The sequence below is a fragment of the Argentina silus genome (assembly GCF_951799395.1).
Source record: "Argentina silus genome assembly, chromosome: 12".
NCBI lineage: Eukaryota > Metazoa > Chordata > Actinopteri > Argentiniformes > Argentinidae > Argentina > Argentina silus.
In genome coordinates this window covers 12,130,639-12,144,271 of record NC_139666.1, presented here as the reverse complement: position 1 = coordinate 12,144,271, position 13,633 = coordinate 12,130,639, and the positions used below count along the sequence as shown (strand labels likewise).

At 39.4% G+C, this 13,633-nt stretch overlaps 2 protein-coding genes across 2 annotated transcripts in view; one reads left to right on the top strand and one right to left on the bottom strand.

Annotated features, from left to right (window-relative positions):
• Nucleotides 1-8,126, bottom strand: part of LOC310813122 (oxysterol-binding protein-related protein 6-like) — a 32,270-nt gene extending 24,144 nt beyond the window's left edge. Inside the window, exon 1 of the mRNA XM_083681978.1 lies at nt 7,916-8,126. The gene's annotated coding sequence lies outside the window, so the exon portion shown is untranslated. The remainder of the gene's footprint in view (nt 1-7,915) is intronic.
• A 2,723-nt stretch (nt 8,127-10,849) lies between these two features.
• LOC310812665 (cytochrome c-like) lies at nt 10,850-12,839 on the top strand. Its single transcript, XM_083681314.1, has 3 exons — nt 10,850-11,062; nt 11,831-12,004; nt 12,112-12,839. Exons 2-3 carry the CDS (start codon nt 11,836-11,838, stop codon nt 12,255-12,257), a joined length of 315 nt encoding a protein of 104 aa, XP_083537440.1. The 5' UTR covers nt 10,850-11,062; nt 11,831-11,835; the 3' UTR covers nt 12,258-12,839.
• Nucleotides 12,840-13,633: the final 794 nt, after the last annotated feature.

Below are 13,633 nucleotides of genomic sequence, written 5' to 3'. Positions count from 1 at the left end.
GGATTGTGCTCTTACGGGATAGTAGCCCATTCTGGGCTCCACTTGTCTGGGAGATGCTACTGCAGGGAGGGCATGACACTTGTGTCTGGCGTTCTGGTGACAGACTGAGACTCTTCTACTCTGGACATTTCCAAACACTGGCTTCAGGGCAGAGGTCAGAGTTCCTTAACTGAGGAAAAATTTCACCACACAAAGTCCATTGATTACACTGATTTCCTCTAACACACAGCACTTTGTGCTTCAGAATCTTAAATCCCAACCATAGCATTTCCTCACCAAAAGAATCTGCAGATGGATTATATATTATATATTCGGCTATTGAAACACAAAAAGAATGTAAGTAGCCGACTCTATAATGCTATAATAAATCAGATCCTTCAATAGAATTGATTAGAGTTGAACAATCTCTTTCCTATGCCATACAGAGGACACTAATAAATCAATGTAAATACCTTCCCCTCTCTCCAGCTGTTGAAAAGATGGTAGACTGTTTACTGAGGCTGCTCCAAAGATGTCACATTCAATAGGTCTATTATTAAATTGTGATCGTTAAAGACACTTAATGGGACAGATGTAATTACCCAAGACAGACACCCAAGGACAAAAGAAACACAAATGAAAGTGAATGATGCGGTGCTATGATGTTATTTGAATAAGATAAGCCAAATGCTTTGGTCAAAACAATAAGATTAGGAGCAACTTCATTAACATTGCACAAAGGTAATTGAACTGTCATTTCTGTACTATTCTATTCTACTATTAGTACTATTTTCAGTTATGGAAGGCCCAGCCAAAATCCATGTCATAGCCAACTGACAGTGAGATGGAGTACTGGACTTCATTATGGCAGTGGAACAAACACACACAGTCATGAGTCTCCCTGGGCCTGCTGACCCATTCATTCAACACTGACTGACTGACTGACTGACCGACACACACACACACACACACACACACACACACACACACACACACACACACACACACACACACACACACACACACACACACACACACACACACACACACACACACACACACACACACACACACACACACCCTGTGAACCTGCGGTACAGTAGTCTAATGGCTTTGTCATGGCACTCTAGGAAACCTCCCAATGCTGTTTTGTCTTCTGGCCTCAACATGACATAGTCTCTCTAAACTCCATGCCAATTGCCAAATTCACAGTATTGAGGTGTAGTGGGAGAGGCTAACAGTCTAACAGAGGAAGGCAAAGACTACATCCACTGGTCAGAGAGACTTTCTTCTTTTCAACATGTTATATCAAAACCTCTGTCCTTCAACTGCTCACTTCAAAGCGTATTCAACACGAAGAGAGACAGCATGTCACACGGTGCCTGAAAAAACCCTGTGCCGCAGCAAGTTACAGGGTCCTTGAAAAGGCTTAAATCTTTCCCCAACATGAGGCCACAGCCTCTCACCCCAATGATATTGTCAGGGCCACTTCCCCCTACCCCAGTGCTGTGGCAACAGTGAGTATTCAACGTGTGACTGTGTGTGGAGTGAGGACATGTGTGTTACATGCTGCACCAAAACCAACAGCACAAACAAACATTTCCTTTTCTTCTTTTTCATCCGAACAAAAGCAATTTCCTCCCCAAGGAGCAACTGTCCCTGAGTCCCTTAACACCAGTGCTTTGCGCCTTTTGAAAATACTGCAGTGCTGTTCTGAGTAAACTGCTTTCCCTCTTAAGGGAACAGTACTGCCGAAGAGGTTAAAGCAATTTCTATTGTCACTGGTCATCAGCTGGGAAGGTTTCAGAGGAAACCTGGTGAGTAAGCAACCTCTGAACAACATTTGCAAAATCACAGGTTTGCAGAAAAATACGACGCAAACCATTAATTCATTACACAAGACAATTTAAAACACAGAACAGAGGCTCTTACGGTACATTACATGTCATCTATTTACAAGGAAGGACAGGACAGGACAGAACATCATACTCATATTACATTACTTAATGAGCCAGATATACCTGTGTAATAGCAATAATGTGGATAGACTCTTATATGGTATAATTTTGTCCTATGGATGTGCCTTTCAATACACACAGGCTAAGTGAACAGCTAAGCAGAGGGCGTTGGGTTTTTTGGACCCGTTTTTTGGTCTTGGGTCTTCCATATTACAGTAAGCTTAAAGTTCACTTGGGCCTCCTCTGCTAAAATGACAAGGCAAGCAACTAGGCCCTCTCCTCCCCCCCATCTCATCACCACCAAAACGCCCTCTCAGCCCTATCATGCACATGAAACAAACTCAGTCCCATCTCAAACACGATTTCACGCTCCAGCAAAGCTACAGAATGTGAGACTCTGGAGTGTTTCCCTGATGCAAACCATCGATGTCTGTCTGTCTCTGCCACTGCCAGGGCATCACAACCTCTGCAGAATGCTGTACGTATATGTCATGTATCTATATGAGAGAACATTACCATTATGAGGTTGCAAACAGCTACACAATCAAAAGAAAGAGTTACTTGCACAATTAAAATAACCTAATTAGTGCCATCTGTGCAGACATCCGTTTCTTGACTTATCAAGGTTCATTAAATTGAACTCTGGAGACATTCAAGCCAGCCGGCAGATAAACAGTGAAGCATTAAAAACAAGCCGAGTAAACAACACTAATGATATGACGGGAAGGGGATAGAAAGGCTTACATATCATTATTAGTGACCTTTGCTTGTTATTTGTGTTTGCATTAGTGGAACACATCTGAGTCATTGTACTGGACAAGTGGCATTGTAATCATCAAGGGATGCACAAATGACTAGGTGGAAATCTTCCTCCGTTCATTGGACAGCACATGCCAGCCAAGCTTTGAAAATGTTATGTAGAATGAAAGACAGCGTGCAAATATGTCATTATAAAAACCCATGCATTTAAGAGTTGTAGGCTAGAGTAGGCTATAGGCCTATCAGATGCCTAACATGTGGATATTTGTGTGCAAATGAGGGTGTAGGCCAACTATGGCTAATATACAGTGCAAGATATTAACTTGTCCACTTCAGTTCAGTGAGTGCAATGGAATCAGTGCATGTTTATTAAGTGGTAAATAACACCTCAATATGTGTGATATCCTTTCCCTGTCTCAGTCAGAACCACTACTGAGCTTTTTTCAAAGTTGGCTGACAGGAATGTCTGCCAGCCAACCAGGCAAAAGCTCTATTCTCCCTGTCAATAGACTGCCATAGAGAGAGGAGAAAGACCAAACATACCAGAGAGCTGGATAACCGTATGACAAGAGGCCTTGTTGACCATCTAGTAGGACAGGCCTGGTTAACAGTAGATTCCTTGAGTGAAATATTTGCAAAGGAAAGCTGTATTTAGGAAAGCTGTATGTACACAGTCCTGTATTCTTCTGCTCCTTCTTTTGAGACTGCGGCTGCCAATTTGCAGTCTGACTTTAACTCATTGCAGCATGCCCTCATCGACTTGAAACTACTTTTAATGCAAACAAAACTAAGGCAATGACATTTGCACCTAGTAATACCGAGGTTGCTTCCTTTTCTGTTAACACCCTTGAAAGTGTTGGTATTGAGGTATTGTATCATATTGGAACTCTAACTAAGAAACTCAAGTTCACGCTGTTTTTTTAAATATAGATTAAAGTCACGTTTCTCACCATCTTCTCGTAAACAACTGGTTACAGGCCTAATCCTGTCTCAGCTAGACTATGGTGACACCATTTACAGACTTGCTTGTCCTACTGCTTTGTCCAAACTCGACCCACTTTATCATGCTGCTTTGAGGTATATTTCAAATTCAGGCTACAGGATTCATCACTGCACATTGTACAATCTGGTCGGATGGTCTTCACTTGCTATGCGTAGGATGCAGCACTGGTATATTTTAATGTATAAGGCCATTCTAGGCAGGTTACCCACATACATAAGCTCTAAATTCATATTCGTATAAAACACTTACAATCTTACAATAATTGGCTACGCTTAAATGTGCCACCTGTGCGGACTGAGGCTGGAAAAAGGAGTTTATTTTATTGTGGTCTTGGAATGACCTGCAGGCCAGACTTAATCTACACTTCCTCATCTCCCTAACCAGTTTTAAACAAAAGCTAACAGATGTCTTTACCACAAACTGCCCCTGCTACAATGCAAAACAATTTGTCATGTCTTGATCCCTACTTGTCTGCATGTGTTACACAGTATTTGTGTATATACAACCTTTTCCGTTGATGTGTGGATAGTAGCTTTTACTTTGTATTACATTGTATCATATTGTATGTATTGTATTGTATATTATTGTCATGTAATCGATGTGTAACTTTGCTGCCTTCTTGACCAGGTCTCCCTCGTAAAAGAGATTTTATCTCAATTAGTTTTTTATCCTGGTTAAATAAAGGTTAAATAAATGTATGTCAACAAAAACACATTGAACTGTGTGACTTCAACCAGTGCCTGTCTATCTACTGTTACTGTCTATCATGATGTCAGAAGCAGTTCTCCATCTCTAACCCAGTTGAAATCCTTGGATTAAAATACGTTTTCTGTCCCCATTATATTTGGAAGTGGATGAGTTGGCTCACTTAGAATAGCCATTCCATCCAAGTGCCCTGCGGTTCCAGCACGTTAAGCTGCTTAAAACCATAACCAAACGAACCAGGGATACTGTATTGATACAAGAGGACAACAAGTCTGTTGCCTTCTCTATTCTGGTTACATCATTGTTATAGAGTGATCTAAATAGGCATGCAACACCTCTGCTCAAATCAGCATAAAGTAACAGCAACAAAAACAGCAGATACATGGAAATCATGCTCTTGCAGAGTGGACCCAGATGTTTCATAGATGATCACTCCACTTAATCACTCACTCACTCCCACACACACACACACACACACACACACACACACACTTACATATTAATTTACCGATGCAGGGAAAGAGAGTGTTTACATTGTTTACATTGTTTTAATGACAGGCACATTTGCGTTACACGCACCACCTAGTCAACATCACAGCATTATTGACCAGTCTGCTGCTCCAAGGGTGCTGATCACCCTTTCTGTTGCATAATTAAAGAAGCAGGGCAACAATAGAGACTTGCATCTCTAGATTACATTACAACAAGAACACATAGGGGTTTTGTATCTGAGGAGAACTGTGTTCTAAGATTATTAACTGGGTGATAATGCATAATGATTGGGGGGCACCTTTTATGTAGTAGGCTACATTCTCTATGTGTGTGTAATGATGATATCTACATTGTATCTAGTTGAACTTCAACTAGCATGTCACACTCACTGAGCAAATGCTATTTCAAATTCATTAAAGTAAAGCAGTTAAAAATTGGTAGACATGACAGTCATGTATCTTCGTGACTAAACCCTCTCTCTGACTTCACAAGAATAGATAGCCTACAGAGAGGAACAAAATGGTGTATCAACAGAGTACACTGCTACACCTGGAATGCTATAGGCTACTCCAAACAGTGGATGGACTGAATGGTAAATAGATTTGCCATCTCATTAAATCTGGTATTAATCAAAGTCCATGAGCTCTTCTGCAAAGTATGTTAATTGAGTAATTAAATCACAGTTAGTAAGTACCGAATATGAGTCACGATTCTCCATCAGATCAGTCACCAACAAGACTTATTTGTTGGTTTAAAGGGGAAGCCATTCTATGGCTCTGTGTGAGTGAAGATAAGGCATTGGGGCAATTCCACGGTAACAGACTGACTGCTGGGACTCCAAACAAAAACTCTTGATAACAAACCCAAAAATATCTGGTTTGGTTGTTGAGCTACAGTAAGTGAAGTAGATTTACATCAGGTAACAGAATGACTCTGTTACTCTGATGTTATTCTGTGAAATGTAGCTGAAAAACTAAGGTTGAAATATACAATAGACATAGGGTAGAGGATATATATATATAACATTAGAAAGGGTAATTTGATAAAACTCACAAAACACAAGAAACATAAATCTGCATTTGAAACTCTCATTTATGTTATTTAAATTAATACATTTGTGGTTCTCAATGTATTTTTCTTCACTATAACAAAAAAAAAAGAGTCACTTTTGGCACCAACAAAAAAAATACATGTTGGCAAATGTCATGTGCAGACACACACAGACACACCCAATCTGGTCCTAGTTTGCTTCAGAGATCCCCACTGCAAAATGAAAAAGTTATTTACAATTATTCTCTGGAACCAGTGTTGGAAGGACCCTAAGAATCTGTCGTAGTGACACCACACCATGCGCTCTTTATAATGAAGACAAATACCTTGCTGTCCTTATTGTAGAAGGGTGCAACATGTATAGTATGCCATCGTTCTCAGTGGCAGTTACCTGGCTAAATACTGAACATATTTGTGTGATTTGCTGGCTTTGCTTTCCCCAATGTACTCAATAACAATGAAGTCTAATTTTTTTGGAGCAAGAGTTGAGGATGTTGATGTGGTTGTTGGTGAGGATGATGCAGATGTTTGTAACTACAGTACTACTGTATGATATCCCGCTGTCCCTGATGAAGAACCCTTTTGGAGCTGTTCCATGTAGAACCCTTTGTGAGAAGGGTTCTAAATGGTACTCCCACAGGGACAGCCAAAGAACCCTTTTTAAATGATGTACAACCTGTACAAAAAGTTAATGTAGCCAATTCAATTTTAGTAGTTTTGTTACCGAGGCAGTTACTGTTACTGAGGCAGAGAAATTTGAAAATATTTTATACTTTTTTTGTAAAGAGATTTGGTAACAGAATAACCTGGAGACTGGGCAATGATTCTTCAACTTACAGAAGCCAAAACTTCTTTCTGCAAATGACCAGGGTCTGGGATTGACCAGGGTCTATACTTGAACATTAATTAGGTTTGACATTTTTTTCTAAACACCTTTAAAAGACATTTTCTGGTAGATGTTATCTTAAGACTATTTTCCATATGTTGGACCAGAAGTCAAAGTTTTTGCTTATCCCAATTTTTACGATGTAAAATGGTTGAAAAATGTATTTCTGACTTAATTTCCCCAAAATATAAACTCTTAGCTTTCATTTGACATCCGATTTGATATGCTCTGATGAATTTCACATTATGGTCCTCATGGGTCCTTTTACACAGAACTGCCCATAGCCTAATCTCTACATGCAAGGCTTCAGGATGAAATGAGGACACTTTCAGCAGGAGGGCTCTTCAGTCCTAAATCTGAAAATCAATGACGACTGTTGATTAAAGCAGAGTCTGTTCAGGGATGGGGATGCCAATGACACATGGCAACAATCCATCTGTGAATTCCTTCAGGATGTTCTATCCCGATAATTTGAGTCTATTTTAAATCACACTGCAATGTCACTGTCTGACCTTGATTTCAGAAAGTCAAGGAAGCACCACTACAGAAAATTCCCTGATGGGATGGTGAACTTCAGTTTTCACTAATCCAGACTTGTGTTTACGTAGGAGGAGGAGGTCCTGTGTAGACTACAAGCCACAAGCTGATCAATGATCACAACAGGCACATGAAAATGACAGTTGAAAATCAAAATAGTAAGAAATAATGCACATAAACCAAATGTAATCAACAGAGCAGAGTGGAGGCAGTGAGGGAACTTTCAGACGTATTGATCTTACTCTGACTGAGCACAGCCATTTTCGAAAGATTGCATAATTGTATTTATACATTTATAGAGTAGATTTAGCTACACGAGGCCCATTTCAAATGCTTAAGTGTAAAGGCTGTCATCCCTCTCTCAGGTATCCATTGGTCAGGAAGGGAACAACAATAGCCTAGTGTCTGAGGATGATGCTGCTTATCACTTGACTGGGTACATCAACATTTTTAACCATTTATTTTATATAAGGTGTGCAATAATTACGAAACATACAGATTAAGTGTACCAACAAATGCTTTTGTAAAGGAAACAACACTGCTTACCGTGGGCTCGTTGTACTGACCATGTCTTTACAATTCTTGGCGCAGGAAAATAAATGACACGACTTCTACACAATGGTCAGAAATACCCGGTTCCTTCTTCAGAGACAGATTACGTTCGGAGAGTCCACATTGAATACCATTGTTATTGATGTGGAGATGATGGAGGTTTGAACATAAGCAATGGAAAGTCAAAAAGTGCTGTGTATGCCCGTTTTCTTCTTGAATGCAGTTTGACGGATGCTCAACAACGCTCCTCCCTGCAGCAAGGATGACTTACGGCGGGAAGAAATGGCCGGAATGGATCACTGAAAGAATGGGAGAATCATCACGGCTTTCGCAAAACAAGGCACCGGACTAACACCATCACTAGCTCGTACGAAGGCTGTTTCACAAATTAGGGTCATGTCATCATTGTCCCCCATGATGAAATAGGGGATGGGAATGTGGATCTGTATCCGTCCGTTCGTATGTTCGTATGTCATACGCGATATCTAAGACACCATTGGGACAATTCTGACGAAACTTGGGTGAATGATGCGGCTTGTCAGAGATCCACGAGGTGAAGGAAAATGTGTTATTTTCAAATTTCAGATTGCCTTGCCTGTCTTGTTTCAAATTATCCATGATGGGCTCTTTTAACACAGCCTGCCTAATGTACAATGTTTTGAGAAACAACCTATTATTCATAAAAATCTTACTGTTATAATGTGTAGATAATACCAAAATGTACTACAGTATATCTCACATGCACTCTCAACAGAGGGTCAAACTCTCCGCTTTCAAGAATAAGATTGCCATCTAGTGGCTGCAATTAAGCAGAGCCATGAACAAAGAAAAGAAAAGCATATAGTTCAACAAGAGGCAAATAGCCTTCAGGGTGCATACAGGTCCTAAGTAATCCAAAAGAACTGAGCAGCTCTACAAATGTGTGACTGGAATATGACTTTATGAACAGACATCACCAACATACATTTATTTATATATTTATTTAGTTATACTTTTTTTTTTAAGTCATCATACATTTACTTCTTCTGGATGATGTCCTCATAGCTCAGACTGTCAAGAATGCATACAGGATTTTCAAAAAAGTGTTGGCTTACTCCTGCCAAGGTGTTATGGGCCAAACATGTATTTGTGTATTTGTATTAGGCACTGTAATATTTATGGTAAACATACCGGTAATGTTTATTGTTATGTTTATTATGAATACTTCCAAGTGTGCAAGCTTTTTGGTTTGTTTATAACACTGAGGGTCATAACTCAGTCTCAAAGTTCTCACCAAGTGCCACGCAGATTGAGACTTGAAGACTTGAGCACATTGGTCCAACCCTGAAGTCTGCTGAATGACCTGCTGTTATCAAAGGCTACCCTTAGATAGAGTTTTAAGAGGGAAAAGTCTGAGCCACTAGTCATAGTCTTTATTGTTTCAATCAGTGAATTGTATTTTGCAAGATATGTCCTATATGACATGGCCTACCCATAGGTTTCACACTGTGTAATGTCAGTCAATTAAGGTCATCCTCAGGGTATTCAAGCCTGACCTTTGATTCACTGATCTTATTCTTAGACCCTTGAACTCTAGCCCTTCCCTTCTAGTTTAAGCACAAGTTTGGACCCCAGATCATAGCCTTTCTAAAGATAGCTTGAACCACTCTCAACTCCATTTAGTAATTGCCTGAATACAGTATATGCCCTATCACCCACAAACCTTCACAGCACTATAACCTAGTAATAATAACTATATATAACCTAGTAATGATAATAACAGCTTCATTCAATGTTTGTTTCAAAATAATATAATATAATTATAATGAATAATATAAAATAATAATATACATTAGCAGGGGCAGGGAAGAGAGAAACAGGGAAAGAGAAATTCAAAGAGAAAGAGAAGAAATTCACACATAAGCTAAATACATTTTGGTGGATGTTACTGATAAAAACACATACATTGGGACTGACCAAAGATGTTCCAAACTCTCTTAAACAATAGAAACATTGAATTAAAGTACCAAAGTCACTGTCTGTAGCTATGAGGTTGTGTTATGTGGTGATGTTTATGTTGGTTCAGTCATGTTGAAGGTAGGCCTACATCTCTGTGGGAACAAAACTCAGAACGTGTGCAACAAAACTGGATTGGTTTCTCATGAGGTGCTCAGAAACTAGTTGGCACATGTCTGAGTCTATATTTTGTTTTACTTCATGCTCCTCTCCATGGTGAATCATTAAGTTTAGGTTTATATATATTTTTTTTTTTAAAGTTTAGATGGCAGGCACCTTTGATTTCAAATTGGTGTTATAGATTATGATTGTGATTATGTTCATTACCTGGAGTTGAGTTGCCCTGTAGTTATGGTACTGTCAAATACATCTCTGTGACTGTCAAACAACTTAGGTCATGTAATGTGTTAAGAATAATTTTCTGTAGGTTCACAAACCAGGTCCTTACAGATCTTGTCTTCATAAGTTGTGGAACAGTTTACAAGGCATTCCCTCTTCCATGTTGTCTACATAAAAAGACTGTGCGAGTAACCATTTTGTGACATCACTGCAAGGTGACCTCCAAACCCTTGCATTGGTGACCTCTCTGTAGGGTGCATTATGATGTTCTGACCACAACTCTGCCAATCTGCAAGGTGAAATATTACATTGCACAACACCAGATACTTTGTTTCATGTCTGTTAATGCGTTACAATTTCAACACCGTAAAGAAGGACTCTAGGAATCTCTCAAAGGTCAGTATAAGCTTCCCTATATTCACTTCCCATTTCCTTCTTTGACCCCTCCTCGAGCAATCTCGAACATTCCCAACAGTCTGATGACATCTTGGAGAGTAACGATATTATGATTTTTTTAACTTGGTAGCGTAACAATATATATAACAAAAAGTGTGTAAAATGTTATGAGATTTGATAACTTTTACAATTTATTTTCAGGTCCTAATTTGGTGATCTGGACAGCGTACGTCATCATGATGATGATGAAACAGAGCATGTGACAGCCGGGAATGACGTTTTAAACTGGAGTAACTTTCAAGTGACAAGGAAAAGAGGCACTTCCATTTAGCTACCGGCGAGGAGACAGCAAGTCAGACGGATTAAAACTATAAAAAAGGGAACAATATTTTGGATTATAAAGCTGAACAGGTACGAATTTGATATATAAACGTGTACAACGTGGAGTTACACGTTTGGGTGTGAGTTGTAAGATTTTACTTCGAGTTAAAAGTTTGCCTCACCTCACTGTCCTCAGATGGTCGTGCCGGGCCGGCACATGAAACGTGGTAGCTAGCTAGTATCTTAAGTGAAGCCAAGGAAGCTAAACATTCGCGAGGGAATTCTATATTCTTCCGGCCATTTAGCTAATATTCAATATGTTTTGTATTACTACTCGCTTGACCATGTTAGTCAAAGACTTTAGTACGTAACATTCGTCAGCTAACTTACTATATTTCAAGAAGAAATGCTTGCCAGACATGCCAGATAAACCAGCAATGTCTGATATGTGGTTAGTTGTAGCCACCTTGGTAGAAGTAGTAACGCGATTGAATTTTTTGAAGCATTGTCCTGTCACGTGCTTAGCTAGCTAGCTGCCAGGTATGCGCTTTTAACTGCCAGGTATGCGCTATTTAACTGCCAGGTAGGCGCTAGCTAGTTAGCTGAATTGCTAGCACTGCATTGTTGCAAGTGTGATTTGCCCAACATCAAAACGCCCCTGGTGGCGGAATGGGTGTACATCCGTAAATCCAGGAACAGAATGTAATTGGGTATATTAACAGGTTTTATTGTATACCTATACTCACTTATGGGAAACGATGACATCATGGATTTTGCCGAAACTGGACACGTGTGAACCACCTATTCTCTTTTTGGATAGCTATACAAGTGTTGATATAGTATTCTATTTTCTTACAGAAAGAATGGGTGACATTGCCAAAGGAAAGAAGGCGTTTGTCCAGAAGTGTGCTCAGTGCCATACTGTTGAGAATGGAGGAAAGCACAAGGTTGGCCCAAACCTCTGGGGCCTGTTTGGACGCAAGACTGGACAGGCTGAAGGCTTTTCCTACACAGATGCCAACAAAGCGAAAGGTAATTGAGCCTGTCTTGTACCATTTTTATATGGTATATTTTGTGCAAAAGGGACAAAAAATAAATGTATGCATTCATACCCTGAACTATCCTTCTTCTGATTTCAGGTATTGTTTGGGGAGATGCTACACTCCTGACGTACTTGGAGAACCCCAAGAAATACATTCCAGGAACAAAGATGATCTTTGCTGGCATCAAGAAGAAAGGCGAACGCGTAGATCTCATAGCATATTTGAAGTCGGCAACTTCATAGGCAACACAGTCTGTGATGTTCAGTGTCTTACATTTTTGTCTTATGTCATTAAATGTTCAGAGGAGAAGAGATCTTTCAGGTAGCTAATATTCCACATTCTTAGAATTTTAACAATTATGCCTTACTGTTGTGCCAGACTGAGATGTTGCAGCTGAATTTTGCATGATCAGTGGCTATATTTATCAAAGCTGCATCTCTTTGATATGTTCCTCCATCTTGATGGTGTAAATTATATCCCCTGGTTTAACAGGTACTATATATATATAAGTTATTGAAACACAGACTGTATGTTTTCCAGAATGTATTGAGTGAAACTGTGGAATATTTGTTATGAATTGATTCAATGTATTAATTACAGAAGTTGAATGGTTACTGATCTTATACTGTCATGGCTGATCCAAACAAGACATCCGATTTGTAATTGTCTTTTAATCTTTATGGTTTACCTTGAAAGTTCTGTCTCTGCTCCAGACCATGGTAATGTTGTGACCTGTGAAAACCTCATGCTATGGATATCTTAATTGAATTTGAAATAATTGAGTTTTCAATTGAATACAATAAATCACATGCTTAACTTGTTAATCTTGTCTTGGTGTTATATTATCAGCTACCTCTTGTCACATACATTTGAGTTATTCAGCAGTTGCAGTTGTTGGTAATGTTTCCTCAGTGTTGCTAACCCTCTGGCTATGGGTTGTATGTATGCAGTTGCATGTTTCGCCAGCTGACAGAAGTAGGTTATACACAGTTTTTTTTAGGAAGTAGGTCATTCTTAGAGGATAGATGAAAGGTCACCCCTGTCAGTGTCTTTCAACTTATTGAAATAGAAATCATGTTTAAAATATTTAATTTCCCAACCTAGTGTAAAAGTATAGTTGCTTGATTATTTTAAACTATACTACGTGGAAGCGAGTAGGCCTATAGGAGGGAATGTGGAATGTTGCTCATATTAGCCAGATGTACTAGTGCGGTACAGTAGCCAGTAAACATGGTAGAAGGGCCATGTTTTTAGACAGCATTAAGATCATATTGGAGTACAGCTCCCTCTAGAGGAGATGTCGTAGCTATAATTTACGCAACATACTGTAACTTTTGTAGGTGAAGAACATTATGGCAATTGAGCTGCTGCTGCTTTGACTTCAATAAAAGTGCATTGACGATCATGTCTGTTAGCACTATACAAGCATGTGTTGATTAAACTAAAGCCAGACAGCCATTTGATGCTCTTAGAGATCCTGAGATTAATCTGTGTGTGTGTGTGTGTGTGTGTGTGTGTGTGTGTGTGTGTGAGAGAGAGAGAGAGAGAGAGAGAGAGAGAGAGAGAGAGAGACTATGGAGGACTAGTCTACCTGAATAAATTGTAAGACAAAAGAGAA

Bases quoted from the DNA above. Each gene is read 5' to 3' on its own strand.
- LOC310812665 (XM_083681314.1), top strand. From the start codon at position 11,836: ATGGGTGACATTGCCAAAGGAAAGAAGGCGTTTGTCCAGAAGTGTGCT. The intron at 12,005-12,111 runs GTAATTGAGCCT...TTCTGATTTCAG, and splicing joins AGATGCCAACAAAGCGAAAG to GTATTGTTTGGGGAGATGCT.